Source organism: Parus major, chromosome 1 (genome assembly GCF_001522545.3).
Source record: "Parus major isolate Abel chromosome 1, Parus_major1.1, whole genome shotgun sequence".
In the NCBI taxonomy this organism is placed as follows: Eukaryota; Metazoa; Chordata; class Aves; order Passeriformes; family Paridae; genus Parus; species Parus major.
The window spans coordinates 51,352,051-51,370,505 of NC_031768.1; the positions used below are offsets into that span (position 1 = coordinate 51,352,051).

Below are 18,455 nucleotides of genomic sequence, written 5' to 3' on the forward strand. Positions count from 1 at the left end.
TTTCCAGGCTGAACAATCCAAATTCTCTCAGTCTTTCCTCACAGGACAGCTGTTCCATCCCTCTCATCATCTTGGTGTCTGTCCTGTGGACTCACTCCCCCAGGTCCATGTCCTTCCTGTGCTGGCACCCCAGAGCTGATGCAGGGTTCCAGGTGGGCTCTCAGCAGAGCAGAGCAGAGGGGCAGAATCCCCTCCCTGGCCCTGCTGCCCACGCTGCTCTGGATGCAGCCCAGGACACCTTTGGCTCTCTGGGCTGGGAGTGCCCATGGCTGGGTCATGTCCAGCCTCTCACCCACAGCACCCCCAAGCCCTTCTCAGCAGGGCTGCTCTGCACCTGTTCATCCCCAGCCAGGGCTGATACCAGGAACTGTAACGTGTGTTTCCTTTCTTTAACCATAGACTCATTTCTGATGCCTAAAATCAGAAGCAGACAACAACTGTCTACATGTGCCAGCTGTTAATATTTTAGATGTCACAGAAAACCTGTTATCTGCCAAAGGCTGACAGATTGACAAAAGACATTCAAGCTTCTTCTGCAGTCATTGAAGTCCAGATGAAATAGCTGAGAGTTCTTAAAAGGAATCTAGTTTCCTGTCTTTAGCCAACTGCAAAACAATTTGCATATGTTTGCATCTATATGTCTGTGGGAAGACATCCTCAGACTCCAGGAATTAAATTCTCCTGCTTCCTGGCCTTTAGCTGCTTCTCTGAATATTATTTGATCTTCCAGATAGATAGATGTTCTATGATAGCTAGAAATTTACTGCACTGTACACATATGCTGTTATATGCATTTAAATCTTGCTCCAGTTTGGATGCCTTAGGTTATCTGAGATTCCTACATGGGCCTGGCAGATATGGCACAAAATCTGCATGAGCCTTGCACTCTTCTGGTCTGACATCAGTGAGATCACAGAATCAAAGAATCGTTCAGGTGGGAGTAGACCTCAGGAGATCTATAGTCCAACTCCTGATCAGAGCTAGGTCAGTTGTGAGGTTAACCCAGATTATGTAATTCAGTGGGATTTTGAAAATTTACATGGTAATTTTCAACATCTCAAAAGCTGGTAGATATATATCTACGGGCAAGTGTATCAAACACATTTACAACTTGCAGCCTTCTTGTTTGGAAACATAACAGAATTTTCTTTTACCTGTATGCGCTGAGCACTGTCGGTTTTGGGGTGAGATATTGTTTCCATTTGGTTTTAAAAATAAAGGATGTTCCTGCAAAGAGATGCCTTCTGGGTTCTTTCAGTGTTGTACTGGAAACCATTAAAAATAAACCAGCCTGCAAGAGAATATTTAGTTTTCTTCAAAGCCTTCAGTAAAAGATTAGTAAGATTGTAGTCTTAAGGGGTGGTGAAACATTGGCCTTAAAATCCTTTAAAAATCAATAACCAATTTAATTTTCTCTCTATGTTGCAAGAAAAAAATAGCCCTGCAAAACCATGTGTTCTAGAATGAAGAAATACACTTGTGACATCCATTTATGTTTGCCTCTCATTGCATGATATTGCTTTTCTAGGAATTTCTAGGATTTTTTTATTCACTTATTGTCATTCACAGATATTGGCTGACCTGGAAAACCATGCACTTTTTAAGGATGACCTAGAATGCCAGAAGCTTATTCTGGAAGCCATGAAATATCATCTTTTACCAGAAAGAAGAACTCTCATGCAAAGTCCAAGAACTAAGCCTAGAAAATCTACAGTTGGAACACTTTATGCTGTTGGAGGAATGGATAACAACAAAGGTATTATAGAATATTTGTTGCTTTATGAGGTATACTTCACATTTTCTTTATCAGAAAATGTTGAAATAACTTTCTATTTCAAGATTCGTAGGGGGGGGGTGTCTAAATAAGTCAAGAAATGTTGCCAAGATTTTGATCCAATGAAAATATACTGACATTTAAGGAAAAGCATAATACAGTAAGAGAAAAGAAACTGAGTTTTGGGTTCATTCTTTTTTCAAAATTATTATAACTTTCAGAAAGAAATTTAACAAAAAAACTAGAATGATAGTAATATACTTTAGTTATAGATTTCTAGAATTTGTTTTTCCTTTATAAGTCAAAAAACTTCTCTCAGTTTTTTTAAACCTGTGATAAAAGCCAGTTTGATATGCAGTGTATTCCATCCTTAAGTAATTGTCTAAAATATTATGGATGATTCATGGGTTTTCTAATGCAGAAATTTTGAAGTCTTGTAGAGAAAAAAGATAACTGGCTTCAACTAGATTGCTAGTTTGTCAACAGATAAAGGAAGGTTAAATTGCCCCCATTTTTCTGTGAAGTAGGAAAAAAGTAGAAATTTTATTAAAGCATTTTGTTGTTATTTGTTTGGAATAAGAGTTATAATGATAGACTGTGCTTTCATTTCTGGTAAATTTAATCCACTGACTTCTAGAATGGAATGAAACAAAATATCTGAACAAAAGCTAGCTATATTACAAGCTTATATACTCAAAAAAGCTTTATTTTTTTTTTGTGATATTCACTAACAATTTCACAGCCTTTAAATTTTTGTGTCATATTTAGCCTGAAGACTATATCTTCAGAAACACTAGTTCTAATAAAAAAATAAACTGTATTTTTAAAATGCATAGCATAGAATTAAATCTTTAGTATTTCACAACTCTGTGTCTTGGTGTGGTTATTGCAGTTGTTTCACAAAAACAGCTGTGGTAATATTGATTGCAAAATGCCACGGCATGCTTTTCCCATCAAGTTGTACCAGTGATTAGAATGTATGACATCTGTGCCTGTGTGAAAAATAAATGGGTAGCATCAAGAGAAGTATGACAAGCAAGTTGAGGCAGCTTCATGCTAGTGGAATGAAGCTGTGTCAGGGGAGGTTTAGATCAGCTATCAGGAAAAGGTTTTTCACCCAGAGGGTGACTGGGCACTGGAAGAAGTCCCCAGGGAAGTGGTTACAGCACAAAGTCTGTCTGAGTTCAAGCAGTGTTTGAACAGTGCTCTCAGGGACATGGTGTGACTCTTGGGAGTGGTGCTGTGCAGGGCCAGGAGTTGGATGATCCTTGTGGATCCCTTCCAGCTCAGCTTATTCTGTGACTCTGTGATTGTGCCCTTCGACCCCACTTTCTTGAGGCCTCACATGGAGTATTGCGTCCACCTCTGGGATCCCATAATGTCACGGAGCTTCTGGAGCGAGTCTGGAGTAGGGCTACAAGGTTCATCTGGGGGCTGGAGCACCTCTTCTATGAAGGCAGGCTGAGGGAGCTGGGACTGTTCAGTACAGAGGAAAAAAAGCCTCAGGGATACCTTATAATAATCCACCTTCCAATACCTAAAGGGGCCAGCAATAAAGCTAGGGACAAAGTTTTTACAAGGGCATGTAGTCATAGGACAAGGGGCAATGACTTTAAACTGAGGTCATAGGTTTAAATCAGATATTAGGAAGTAATTTGTTATTAGGGGTGGTGGTGAGACACTGGCACATGTTGCCCAAAGAAGGTCCTGTGCCTGGAAGTGTTCAAGGCCAGGCTGGATAAGGCTTTGAGCAGTGTGGTCTAGTGAAAGGTATCCCATATTGGGGCTCAGGGGTTCAAACTAGATGATCCAGATCCCTTCAAACCCAAACTGTTGACTGATTTTATGACAATAAGAAATTGCTGATGAAAGAACCAATACATTATTATATTATATTATATTACATATTATACATTATATATATTCTTAAGGTAGCTGCAGATTATTTTTGTCCTTTTAATGTTTAGAAACAATTGTGTAGCTAAGGCATGGATGTGCACAGAACATTGTCTTTGGGTGATAAAATACAAATTTCCTCTTGGGACAAATTACAGTAAACATAAGCATTCAGGTAGGAAATGATACAATAATAAACCCAATTTGGGTGCAGCTGTACTTGTTCTCTACTATTTATCATTTATCATTTACTATTAATATCTGTTCCTCAGTAAAAATACAGAAATATTTAGGATGACAGCACGAGGCATAGCACCATTACCACACCAATACACAGCCTATTTTGCAGATTCAGGTCAGGCAGAAGCAGTTCATTTCTGTAGCAGCAGGAGAAAACACAGGGCAACAGAGGTTCAGCCCCCTGTTGATGCAATCTCTGACTGAAAACTACCAGGACTTTTATGCATTTGCTGGAGATAAAAAGTGCTTTGAGAATGGGCTCGGTATGGCAGAGGAGCATCTGCATAGCAGGAGCCTGTGTTAGAGCTGATGCAGTATGTATTCCCAGTAACCCAGGCTCTGCAGCTGTGCCGTCTCAGCTTGCATCTGTTCAGCTCATCCCTCTTGTGATCCTGCTGTGTTCTTGACTAGCTTTTATGCCCAGTGAGTGTTGTTTCCACTCGTCCATTCAGGAGACCTGAGTGCTGTTTGCCTGCTTTGAAGAGTCACTGAGTTCATAAAGCAAACCTGGGCTGGGAGATGGTGCTGATACTGTATTATCTCTCCTCAATAGTTGGTAATATTTTTTTTTCCCCCACAACTTTCTTCACTGAAAGGCTTATATGGATGATTGCAATTCACAAGGATGTATTTGTAATACTTCCTGATGTTTGCTATCGAATGTGAAACTGTTGCAAATAATTGGATGAGCTAGACAAATTAGCGGTTTATTAACTAACATATAAAATAGTGGCTAAGTGCAAATATTATGAAAGCATTTGAAGGTTATATGGCTCATGACATAAAAAGTAGTCTAGCATGCTAAGTTTGTTTTGAAATCTCTTCTATAATTATCTTCCCTTCCATAAAAATGAAGTGATAATTAAACTCCAGCAAACAGCAACTGGAATTTTGCCTGATGTGAGAAATTAATGCAGCATAGAACTAAATGGGTAGAGAGGAAAGTATCAAAGTTAGATAAATTTGTAATTTTAATTTCCTAGACAAATGAAAAGAATTTAGATCTGTTTCCACACACCTTTACTTATATATTAATTTAATTTCAAAGGAACATATAAGAAACACATTTTCTCAGTATGTCTGCATTAATGGAATGGGATGCATTAATAGAGTGTGGGTATGTGCTGCTGACAATGTTCCATTTACTTTACCCATCAATATCATCACACTGACTTCTCTAATTTGGATTAGTAGCATTTAATTGTCTAATAGTATACAGAAGTCCACATATAGAGGAGGATTATAGACTGAAATAAATGAATAATTGCAGGAAGTGGACATACAACAATTTTTAGGAATGATTAGGCACTGACTTCCTGCAGCCATCGTGGAATCACAAATTTAGAGCAGAAGCCAAGTGGTAGAACATGATCCACGTTAGATGCTGCTGTGGAAAATTATAAGCAGGAAAATATGCAGCAAGCAAAAATTGGTATCAATAATCAAGCAGTGTAGTGATGTCAGAATGCTGATTAACTTCTCCTGAGGTGTTCTAGCCTGTCTCACTAGGTAGTAGTTAGAATGATAAGGGACAGGAGAACTTGCAGAAAAAGAAAACAAAGGTGTTACAGTAACCATGATCCAAAACTGATATGTATTACTTTTGGAATAGCCCTAGACTAGTTGCTCAAAGTCCTAGATTAGTTATTTGTTTACTAAATCCAGTATTTAAGTAAATACAAGTGAAAAATAAATTAAAAGTTGCATGAGCAAGAAACTCTTCCATGAAAATGTGGCAGGTAATTTTAAAAGGTGATGGAATAATCAATTTACTGAAGCACTGATGTTAAAAATGTCTTTTTCATTAATCTTATAACTAGTTTTAAAACCTGCTGTAAAAAGTACCCTGGTGGTAAACAGGTAAGGTTCATCATTAAGCTGTATCAAGTAATAATAAAAGTTCTTTTATTGTTATAAAGATACTTCATAGAAAGGTCTTTGCTATTGCCACAGATACATTAAAAAAATTAACCTTTTGAAATATGAATAGAGACCTTGAGTCATTCTTCCTTATACACCCATGTTACATATTTTTCCTTTTTTTTAATGTATGTATTTAATGTATTTTAAATCATTGCAATAATCCCTTTTGTTCCACAAATATGTTTTATCAAATGTGGTTTATTTTATATATATATAAAATTATTTCACAGGAATGCCATCTAGCATAGCTACATGGAGTTACTCTTGTTCTAGTGAATTTTGGAGATATCCTTGTTCTTTTGGGCTTTTATGGTTTGTTTTTTGTTTTCCTTAATTTTGTTTTTAGCAAGACATTTCTCAAAGCAGATTACATTTATACTTTACTTATTTTAATTTTATATTTTTCATTCTCATATTGGCATATTTTTAAAATGCTGAAGGAAATAGTCTTTAAAATAAAAATAAAATATTTTATTGTAAGTACTGAAAAAAAGAAAAAGGCAAAAATAGGGAAAGGTCATGTTCCTCTTAGGTAATTCTTCTACCTTCTTGAGATATGTGTCTGAGTTTTCCATTACTTGAATCTGCCTTCTTCCTCTTTAGTGGGAATTTGTTGAAAAATAAAAAAAAATAAAAAAGAGAAGAAAGTGAAATCTATCAAGATTGTTATATGGCATTTTGCAAGTAATAAAAATTACTACAAACCACTTTGTCTTCACATACATAAAATATTTGACAGCATTCATTATCTATCCATTTGATGCACAAAGCTATCTTGAGTAAACATCTTCATCTTACTTGCAATTTCATTCAAAATATGCAATGTATAGTAACTGTGTTTAATTTTCAGAATGTGGGTGCTTAAAGTCCTATATTTGTATAATACACAAACAAGTAGCAAATCTACTTAAGAAAAGAGAGTATTTTCCTTTAAAAGAAAGAAAAGTCTAAATTGTTTATTACTGAATATTTCTCCCTGATGTGCTTTTTGAAAAGTTTCACATAAATATGCATCCTTTGTAGGTATACTTACGTATGTGTATGCATCAGCCCTGGTCTTACTCCAGGAGCAGCCCCTGTCAAGCAGGAACATAAACAAACCTGCTGTTGTTACCCATTGCATAAATAGATGTTCACAAAAAAACTGAGAAGTGAGAACTTGCTGGTTCTTCTTGCAATCCTGCTCTTTTTATTGATAACATCACATATATGTCATTACCACTCCTTCATATGAGTTTCTTCTGCCGTTGGGGCTAATTTGTTTTCACCTGTGTTTTCCATGAGGACAACTTTTAAAGAATCATGTAGTCATAGCCTTAAAATACCTCAGGAGGACAATAAGCCAAAATAAATTGTGCCTCTGACGTTCCAAGCAGCTGTCTGTATACCACCTTTTATTAAGATACCTACAGCTTTTCTCTGAAATCTTGTCTGCTCTTATTTAAGTAGCAGTTCTATCTCAGCCAAACAACTGCAGTGTTTTCAAGTGTCAGAAGTGAGTAATTTTACTGAGATAGATGTGAAGAAGCGGCGTAGGGTACTGGGGTTGTTTAGGCAGCAGAAAAGGAGGCTCTGGAGAGATCTTATCACTGTACCACTACCTGAAAGGAGGTTGTAGCAAGGTGGGAGCTGGTGTCTTTTCCCTAGAAACAAGCAATACAGTGAGAGAAAATGAGACCAAATTTTGCCAGGGGAGGCTTTGATTGGATATTATGAAAAATTTTTCAACTGAAAGAGTTGTCAAGTATTGGAACAGGCTGCCAAGGAAGTGGTTGAGTCTCCATCCCTGGAGGTATCTGAAAGATGTGTAGATGCAGCACAGAGGGACATGGTTTAGTGGCTGACTCAGCATTGCTTGGTTAAGGGTTGGCAATCTCTTTCAACCAAAATGAGTCTATGAGTTTGTGTTTGCTCAATTATATGTAATTTATTTCACTATTCTTTCTTATACTTTCTGGATTTTTTTTTTTTAATTTACACATTTAAAGGGGTTTTTTAAACATAAAAATGTGTGTTGTTATGATCCAGTATTTTTCCAAACATTCTCTAGCTAGCAATGAAAGACATTGGAAGTGGAAAATAATTTACTTTAAATCTAAAATGCAGTAATAAACAAGTAACATTCCATTCGCTTTAGGTCAACATTGTACCAATGACCAATTCTGTTTTCCTTTCTCATGCTTTCTGGCAGACTCAACAGGAAAATAATAATGTATAGAAACAGGAACAACACAGAGAAGTATACTCTTGTTGGAGTAATCAAGATAACATAGTAATGTCATCATGGTGGGTTTTCTTGAGAAAATTAGAATACTAGAGTAAGTGGCAGGCAGGCTATGCAGAATGAATAAATAAAAATTTCAGTGTCTATATTGCAAATATGCATTGAAACTTTTCCATATAGGTTATTTAAACAGAAAATATGTAAGTTAGCTGTTAAAAAAGAAAAGAAAAAAATCCACTACCTTTTTAAACAGAAACCCACATCATGGATTTTGAGTGAATTAGTTTATCTTTTGCAGAAATTCATACTTTTTCATATAGCCCAGGAGTTTGTTATTGAATACATGTTTGATAAACTAAAAGAGAGTATGATTTTTATTTTGATTCCCACAATAATAAACAAAACAAAATGAAATGTTTCATATATATATATATATATTATATTTAGCTAGCAACAAAACATCCTGGAGACAGAAAGCACAATTAATGAAAAAACAGGAAGTAACCTCATGAAGTTCAACATGGGGAAGCACAAAGTCCTGTGCCTTTTCCTGAGAGGAGCAACCCCAGGAACCACTGTAATTTGGGGGCAACCCAGCTGGACAACAGCTTGGCAAAAAAGTGCCTGGGGCAATTTTGCCCCAAACATCTGCCTAACAATTGCTGAGTTATTTGGGAACAGCAAAACTGCATGTGCAGCTTTGATCCCTGGTGAGAGATCTAGGGAGCAGAGGAAGCTGTACAGAGCAGCAATCCTCTCCATCTGCTGCCTGCTTCCTGGCAGACCTTGCATGGTACTTTTAAAGCATGTGCTGCTATCAAAGAGGAAGATATGAGGGGATTATTTTTCCCTGTTTTCATCTGCTTTTAGTTTCTCTTGAAGGCACCAAGAAAGATTTACCTCACTCCTCACCTCTCGCAGAGGTGAGAGATGGCCCAGTGGATTTCCCTGTGGCAGGCGGTACCATGAGAGGTCACTTCACATACCTTGCTACTAAGACAATGCAGTTCATCGCTGAGCACTGGGGCTACATCAAGAATAAGGAAACAGTCTTTTCCTGGACTGTTTGAGGTTTAAATACCCCTCTGTCCCTTTTCTTTTCAGTCATTAAATTGCTTACATCTTCCTCACTCTGGTCAGATGTCACTGGAAATATTAGTCATTTAACAGCATCTTAGGTGATGAAAGGACTGGAGTATCTCTCCTGTGAAGAAAGGCTGAGAGATTTGGGGCTGCTCAGCCCAGAGAAGAGATGACCTCCCAAGGTCCTTTCCAACCTCAACTGTTCTGTGATTCTGCAACATGTTAATGTAATTGTAGAGTAAAAGTAGAGCTTGGCTAATTACTTCACTAGAGCAATATGAAATACACTGGCAAATCACTAATGAGATAATTAAATGTCTAAATTGCACTAAAATTCTCTTCTCGTCCAGTTCTTATAAGTATTAACATGATTACTTCCCTGTTTTCACTCCTGTGATTTTCAGTATGTTCCAAAACATTCAGTCTCACAGGCTAATTAGCAGTTTAAGTACTTTGATTTAGCAGTGCATTTCAGAATAAAAAAAAAAAAACAAAAAAAAAAACAACCCACATTTTAACACCATCTGGTACTTTTTCAGTACTTATTTTATATCACTAAATTTCTGGCTTTTTCACTGTAATTATCTTTTGAAACTGCTGATTCAGTTATAGTTGGAAACAGAAAGAAGATCCTGAAGTGACCTATTCTGAAGCCTCCATGGCTTCAAATGTGAGAGGAGAGCCAAAGTTAACACACACAAGATAAAATTTATCATCCTACAAACCTCTTACCTTGTCAACCTGTTACCCTGGAATTCACACCTGTTGGTACAAAGTATTGGATTGTGCAGACAGCATAAGAGGGCTGTGCATCATGGGTGTGTTACAGGGATTATTATCCCAAGAACAACCCTCTGTTCCTCCTAATTACTTCCGTGCAACTTACCTTATTGTCTGGCATTTCCAGTGCAGAGATCTTACCACTCATTAAAATACACACAAAAAACCCAAACAAACAAAAACACCAAAAAATCCACAAAAACTTACAAACAAACAACAACCAAAAACCAAACAAAAAACAAAATAACAAACCACAAAACAAAAAAAAACCACAAAACCAAACCAATTTTGTGTGTGTGCTAAAGAAGACACCTGCCTGGCAGATAGTTAACTTGGAGAACTTCTATACTATCAGAAACCTTATCTTTTTCTGTACAGTAGCCAATTTCTGTTCCCTGATTACTGAAGATTCAATAATGGTTGTTACTACTGGTATTGGCTTAGCATAAACCATCAGAAATTCTGAATCTTGTTCTGAAAATAGTTCAGATCTGGAACCGTCCTCAACAGCCGGTGTGGATAAGGCTTGAAAAACAGTGGCATCTCCCAGTGTAGTTTTCTAGCTCTATCTTGCACCTTCAGCCACCTGAAAAATCTTGCCAAATTCTAGGAAACACCCTTAAAGTCTCTATTGTCAAGCACAAGAACATCCAAGCAATCTTCAGTAGATCTTTCACCTTATTTTTAATATTCTGAACTGGAAAACCAAACAAACATAATTATCTTTTTGAACTACAGAGGGCACCATAGAGAATCCAATCAGCATTATCTGGGTCCTACCTGTAATGGTTAGGAACAGCAGCCTTTTCAGCAGATTTACCTTAGAGGGAAGTAATTGCAGCAAAACAGAATCTCCCAGGAACTGAGCTAAGGGCTAAGCAGTGTGAACGAGCATCTCTACAGCTATGATGAAAAATAATGGAGGAAAGCTGGGGGTAATGGGAAACTGGTACTGTTGCAGCAACAAACTTCTCATTTCACATTGCTTAAACCAAATCATGATCAAAGTAGCTTATTAATTTAGTTATGCTATGTAATGAACTGCCAATCAGATGAACCATGTGTTTAGAATAAATATCAGTCATGCAGTAGCTCCACTGCAATACTAGACACTTGCAAAATATGAATTTACAACTTCAAATTTCTTAACATTCTTTTTGAGCAAATCCCTCAAGTTTCTAGTTACAGATACATGTGTACACAGACATACAAACATAGATGCACACTTTGTGTAGGTGACCATCACCTGTCCCTGCTGGTGGGAGCTCCAGTGGATACACACCCCTCCTGCAGAATATGTGGTTTCCCTAGAATTTACACCTCTCCAGAGGTAGAACTTTTGTTTCTATTGTTAACACATTATTTGCACAATTTTTAGTGGGAACAGAACTGTTTTTAAAGAGGCAAGAATTTTTTGCTGAGCAAAGGTAGACTATCATACTGCATAATATAAATCATTAATAAAAGGAACTTTTATAAATTATAGACTGCATAAAAATATAAAACAAACCATGAATATTTTATGTAATAACACATAACACTATATTGTAAAACAAAGCGCACAACATCAAAGACATTGCCTAAAATCACTGTTGAAAAGCTGTCAGTTCCAATACACTCAAAAATATAAAGATTAGTGGAAAAAACTTGTATTGGTTTTAGAGAATTCTGCTCATAAAGAATAATTTAACATTCCCAAATGTTCTCTGATTTTTTTCTTCATATCACTATTTGGGGAATCCTTCTGACATTTTAAAACATATTTTCACTAAAAAAATTTTAAGATTCTTTTTGTGTACATGTTATAGATTTTTGGAGCGCTTAAAGGAATTTCCAGAAGTCTTATTACAGAGTGATGAACTGCTACCCTATGCTACCATTTTCTGTACAGTTATTTCTTTACCAAAATATTTTCCTTGATATCTGCATCAGTAACCTCCTTAGGTCACGTTCGTTCCACTTGAGTCACCATCTTCTCAGTGCAAAATGTAATGTTGCAGATCACTAGATCAAGGTCATCGTTTTGCACCTACTCACAGCAGCATCTCTAAATCTTGAACAAAATTATCAGAGTACCTGTCAGCAGCAGCTTTAATAACAGCAGAATCAGCAGAAAGTCTTACATGGAAAAAAATGTGGAAATTTTCTGATGATAAATGTAGAATCCCTGCCCTTATTCATGGGTTTAAATACTGAATCATTCTACCAATAAGGAAAAAAAAGGTACTTTTATGTGGAAATATTTACACCAAATACAAAGATAGTTTGGCAAGGAGGATATGTTTGGGATTTTCATTGGTTTCTGAAGCAATTTTCACTTTGTTTATATGAAAACTTCTGCATTTATACCTAGATAAAATAAATACATGGCATTCATAGTCTCAGACAATCCTCAGTAGTTCATGTAGCCTATGTCAGCTTGTTAAAGAATACTTAAAAATATCTTTGAAGACAGGTTTCTAAGTATTTCTGCATTTGTCTTAAAATATTGGATTGCAAATACTATTGCTATCGAAATATACTTTTTATTCAATGACCTTGCTATATTATTAGACTTCAGGCATCAACTATGCAAAAAATGTGACAATGAAAATCAGGTTTCTATAAAAATCTTGATTTATAAGTCATTAGCAAAGAAATTAAATATGCTTAATTTTAGAAAAAGAAAAGTTTAAGAGAAGATAATTAGGGGATCATTTGAAGGATTTCACCAAAACAAATTCACATGCTTAAAAATGACAACTAAACCAAAGAAACAGACATTTATATTTAGTGCAGTGGTGTACTACTCTGTGGATAAAGGTGAAATTGTGAGAGCAGGTTCTGTGTCATCAGAAGCATGGGGTGGTAGAATCATTTTCATCCCTGCTGCATACACAGAGGACTTGTCAGCAGCAGTTGGACATTATTGCAAAATTACCCTGCTCATCTATGGCATTTCATTTCTGAAGTTTTCTTTCTCTGTAGGTCTCTCATTACTTCATAGACCTTGATTAATCAGGGTTTATAATGCCCATATGCACAATACACAGAACTAATTTCATCTGATGCCCAGCTGGATCCTAAGTAGATTTTAAGTTAGGGGAAAAAAAAAAAAAGTTGAAATGTATCCAGAACATCAAGAAACATCCTTATGTTCTTATCAGAAATTATTTGTGCTGCCACAGTCATGGAATAGTTTTTAAATTTACCACACACTTTTCTTTATCATGCAAATAGCTATTAAATTAATTATTTTTCTCCTCACTATCTCTTTTTCATATACTCTTTCTTCAGTGCTGCATCCTGAAATTAGTTGGTTCTAGAGCTCTGTTCATCTGAAAAACAGGAGTTTGTGCTTGCGTGTGTGTATAGAGGAATTCTCTGGGTGTGTAGTACTTTTATTGTAAAATCTTCAATATTCTGTGTATTTGTTTTTCTTACATCTTTAGAGCTTTATACCACTATCTTAAAGACAGTCTAGTAAGTAATTTATTTCCTTTTTACCATTAAACAACTCAAAAAGAATTAGTGATATGCAAGTGAAGAGAACAATAATATAATATTTTTTTAATGAAATTTTATATACTTTTTAATATAGATGGTATTTTTATTTGGGTCTATGTACGGGTTACTTATTCTGTGGTATTCCATCTGTTTTGTTTTGTAGGAAAATATGTCTATCTCTGCATAATCAGCAGATATGCTTCAGCTCAAAATGAATAATGAATTTTTTCTTTCTTTATATTATTCATATCTTCACATTAAGCCAGTACCTCAGATTTCCATAAAAATATGTACCAGTCGCTTCCCAATTGCTTCCTTCCATCCTCATGTTCTTGGGAAATTGGATTTTCTGGTTTCTGAAACATGTAATCAGAATTACTTTGGTTTGTGCATGGGGATTAGAAAGAAGTCCTTGTCTACAGATTTTTGACATTGCTAAGACATCCTTTCACAGCCTGTACAGACTGGGGTAGGCAGTATTAACCAGCACAGCTCATTTCTTTGAGTTTGCATAATTTGGAAGTTGTTTCAGTTAGGAGTTGGAACTGCTGACTGCCATCTACTAGTTATGGCAGAGAGGAGAGAATTTTCTTATCTCAGCTGGCACATGATGCTAGCAATTTTTGCTTGTTGCTCGAACCAGCATCTGAGTGAGTTCCTCCACTGCGCCACAGCATGGTGTTTAAAAACCTAGGTACTGATCTCACCTTAGAAATGATGGAAGTGAGTGGGAATAGGGTTCTGTTCCTCTCTCTGATAGTTCCATGTGGAGTACTCTCTATTCTATCCATATCTGACAGCAAAAAGTGACTCATTGTCCTGCAATGTAATTATTGATTATATATGCACTGTGCTCAGCATTGGTGAGGATGCATGTCCAATCCTATGTCCAGTTCTGGGCCCCTCACTGCAGGAAAGACATTGAGCTCCTGGAGTGTGTCAGAGAAGGGCAATGAAGCTGGTGAAGGGTCTGGAGCACAAGTCTTATGAGGAGTGGCTGAGGGAATTGAGGTTCTTTAGCACAGAAAAAGAGAAGGCTCAGGGAATAGCTTATCACTCTCTACAACTTCCTGAAAGGAGGTTGTAGCAAGGTGGGTGTCAGTTTCTTATCCCAAGTAACAAGTGATAGGACAACAGGAAATTGCCTCAAATTGCACCAGAGGAGCTTTATATTGGATATGATGAAAAATTGCTTCACTGAAAGTGTTACTAGGCATTGGAATTGCCCAGGGAAATGATGGAGTCCCCAGCCCTGGAAGTATTTAAAAGATATGTAGATGTGGCACTTGGGGATTAGTGAAGGGTTTGGCAGTGCTGGGTTAACAGGTGAATGATTTTAAAGGTCTTTTCCAACCTAAATGATTCTGCAAGTCTACAATTCTGTGATACACTTAGACTTCTGGCAAAGACAGAACTACTACCCCAAGTCATAAAATATAATCAGTTACTTAAATGATAAAACAGATTTCCAGGAGATTTCCTCAAAACCTTAATGTTTATGAATTTCTTAGCTCCAGTAGCCTTACCATAAGTCAAATCTTTAAGGTCAAAATAGAACTAGCAGGAAAGGCTGTGAGACAATATAAGAATGACATTGCTGTTATTTTGAATTAAGATTCTTAAAAAATGGGTAAACAGATCTTTCATAGTCTTCACTCAGTGACCTGAGTTTTTATCAAAAGTAGAACAAAGATGTCATCAAGATAAAGCAATGTCCTTGTTGTTTGTGCTGGGTTTGATGTACCCCTGGATGCTTTAGAGCTTCTGCTTTTATTCTGTTCCAGAGCAAATTTACAATGTCAGCATTAGGCAATATAATAATACTTTCATTCTATGAGTATTATATGCAAATATATCCAAGCCATGAAATATATGATAGATGAAAAATCTGTATTCCAATATGGTATTGATTTTATATCCCCAGAGGATGTGACTCTTAAATAGCTAAACTAATTTGTCTAGTGAAATCCTATTTTTTGGTATCAAGATTTTGCCTCCTCTCCTAGGTGCAGAACATCCTTTTAGTTTCAAGTTCAAAGCAGTTGGGCTAAGGAAAATAACCTATTCCTTTGTCAGAAATACCCAGTTTTCTTCCTAGGAAAGGTAGAAGTTTATTCTCTTTTATAGTCTAAGCTATGTGTATATTTGACCATATGTATGGAAATAAAGAACAGTCTAAATATTATAAAAAAAATTTCTCAATAATCCATGATTGAAGATATCCTAAAGTCTCTGCTGATGACACCTTTCAGTCATTCCACCACCTTTTTGTTTAAAGATTTAAAGATTTTTCTATTTTGAATATTACTTTTGCAGAGTCATTGCAATTAAAATAATTACTGTTATTTAAGAGGTCTTCTTTTCTTGACTGAATTACAGTCTAGAATGTATTAAATACATGTTCCTGCTAATGATTTTATAGGACTGACACCTATTTCACTTTGTGTTGGTGATTTTTGTCATTATTCTCATTGCCATTTTTACTGTTAGTATTTTATCATCCTATCATCCTCCTCCTCATCATCATCATTAGAAATTAGCAAGGCACTTTATTGGATAAACAGAATTTAAGCAGTCTAGGAACTCCTGGATTAGGTGCTCAGTATGTAATATAATAAAATATTGTGACAACTCAGACTTAGCCAATATTAGAAAATATGTAGCTGAGCATAATTCAAAGACTGTTTGTTATACAAGGACAATTTTCTGAAGTCAGAATGACAAAAGTTTTAAAATGTACTTTTTACCATTGAAGGAAACAGTTTTACAGAATTCATATGCTATGGTTCTAGATTTTAACATGAATAGATCCAACATATAAAGCATTATAACTTTATGAATATGCATCATTATAATATGCCCTGCAGTACCTCCAAGAAACTGTATCAAATAAACTGTATATTTTGTTCTTTCAAACCTGAGTATTAATGAATTTACATCTATTTTAAACAAGGGTCAAAAAGATAAGTATGTCTCTCTAAATTGAATGCAAAACTTGCTTCATATATCTTGTGGCTTAATAAAACTGGGAGGAAATTCAATACATCCAGTTATAGTGTACATTATTGCTCCTCTGCTACACTTTTATACAAATTTAATTTAAATTTTGTCTTTTTTATTCCAGTTAACAAAACTATTGCTTTCATGATGTTTGTTAGAACTTGGTTCATTGCTTGTTGGTTCCACAGAATTAATGAATCCTAACAGAATTATTTTCCATGGAATTATAACATTTTATTATAATCCAAAGGGTTAGTTCCAAAGAGTAAAGCTTCATAATTATGTTGATTTTTTTTCTGTAGGATATTTAAACTTTGGAAATGAAGCATTGTGTATGTTAAAATAAAGCACTGAATGAATTACTAAGTTATTCCCGTAAGCATTGTTTTAAATGCATCTATAATTTTGATATTTGTAGTTCTGCTTTTATGTCTCATCAGGAGCTACAACTATTGAAAAGTATGATCTCAGAACAAACATATGGATTCAGGCTGGAGTAATGAATGGCAGGAGGCTGCAGTTTGGTGTTGCTGTCATCGATGACAAGCTGTTTGTCATTGGAGGCCGGGATGGTTTAAAGACATTAAACACTGTTGAATGTTACAATCCAAAGACCAAGGCTTGGACTGTGTTGCCACCAATGTCAACACATAGACATGGCTTAGGTAAGGAAAAAAATATTTTTAAAACATGCCTTTTTTTTTTTTTTTTGTTATGTAACTTTTAAGCTATGGTAGCATTCTGACCAGTAGCAATTTACAATATTGTTTTGAGGTATAAAAAACTGAACTATTCATTGTCTGTTCTGCTAAAACCAAGTGGTGTGATAGAATTCTTGAAAAGTCATGAAAAATAGAAATGGAAGGCACTGTTATAATCTGCTCCAGAAGGTGAGGGTACCCCAGGGTCTTGTTAATAGATCACTGAGGGTTGTTGGACCACACTGAATGGTTGGTGTTTGAAAATATGCACACGTAGGGTTTACTTTAGAGCTATTGCAATGAGAAGCAGGTATGTAGCTATTTTGGTTGTTATTATTATCTGTAGTAATATAGCAATATAAAAGCATCAAAATAACATTTAGTAAAATGTATATGGAAAAGGAAGAAAGAGAAAGAATGGAGAAGAGTAGAAAGATATTACCTCCTGTGGATCAACGAGGAGACTTGATTGTTGCAATTTAGGCATCTGTTGTTTGAAATGATCGCAGTCTTGTTCCATTGGGAGTGAGGGAAGCACAGGAAACACAGAATTCAATGGAGGGGAGTTTTGCACTGTCTTTTGCAACACTAGTGATCATGTGTTGATCCACACTGAAATGAGACTGGGGGTGCTTTCAGGGAAAGGTCTTTAATGGTTTATGACATGACTGCTGCCTCTCATGTCAGCTTGAGCCATCAGAAAGGATGAATACTCCCATGCCTTTTGTGTGAATGTTAATGTTCCATGTGAATCTTACCTTCCAGGGGGCTAAGGTGGCTGGAGAGTGGGAAGAGGAGTTTTACAACTGAATCAGGTTATGTAAGGGAGGATGCTGGCATGATAAAAAGCGCTATCCTGCCTACACCAGGTCTGCTTCTTATTGTCCTCTAGTGGTGGGTGGTCACCCACTCTTATTTATGCAGACCAGAGGCTTCACCATCACCCACACAAAAAATTCACCTCCTACCCCTCGGGGCTTGCAAACCCTGGCCCAGCAAAGCACCCTACCATCTTCACAAATGGGTAAATGTTTGACCCATGAACCATTAACATCTCAGACTTTCACAGACAGGTAGGGATGAAAGTGTTAAAAGAAGGAGAATGGCACGGGGGATGGCAGATTTGCTCAAGTCGCCTTGCAGCCTGGAATGCCACTGGTTAATAATAGTGTGAGAAACACACACACACATATATATATATATATATGTTATGTCGAGATAACATAGGTTTTTGGAGAGGCTTATGGACATGTTTGAGCTCCCTGTTTTGGGAGAGAGATCAAAGCTCAGAGGTCATAAAATGCCCAGAGGAGTTCTCAGCACATTGGTAAACTATGCATGTCTGAGT

The 18,455-nt window shown here is 36.3% G+C and overlaps 1 protein-coding gene across 1 annotated transcript in view; it reads left to right on the top strand.

The window, feature by feature from the left end:
• KLHL1 (kelch like family member 1) overlaps positions 1-18,455 on the top strand; it is a 187,537-nt gene that overhangs the window by 131,077 nt on the left and 38,005 nt on the right. The window contains exons 6-7 of the mRNA XM_015638910.2: positions 1,570-1,756; positions 16,847-17,071. Coding sequence (XP_015494396.1) covers positions 1,570-1,756; positions 16,847-17,071 — 412 coding nt within the window. The remainder of the gene's footprint in view (positions 1-1,569; positions 1,757-16,846; positions 17,072-18,455) is intronic.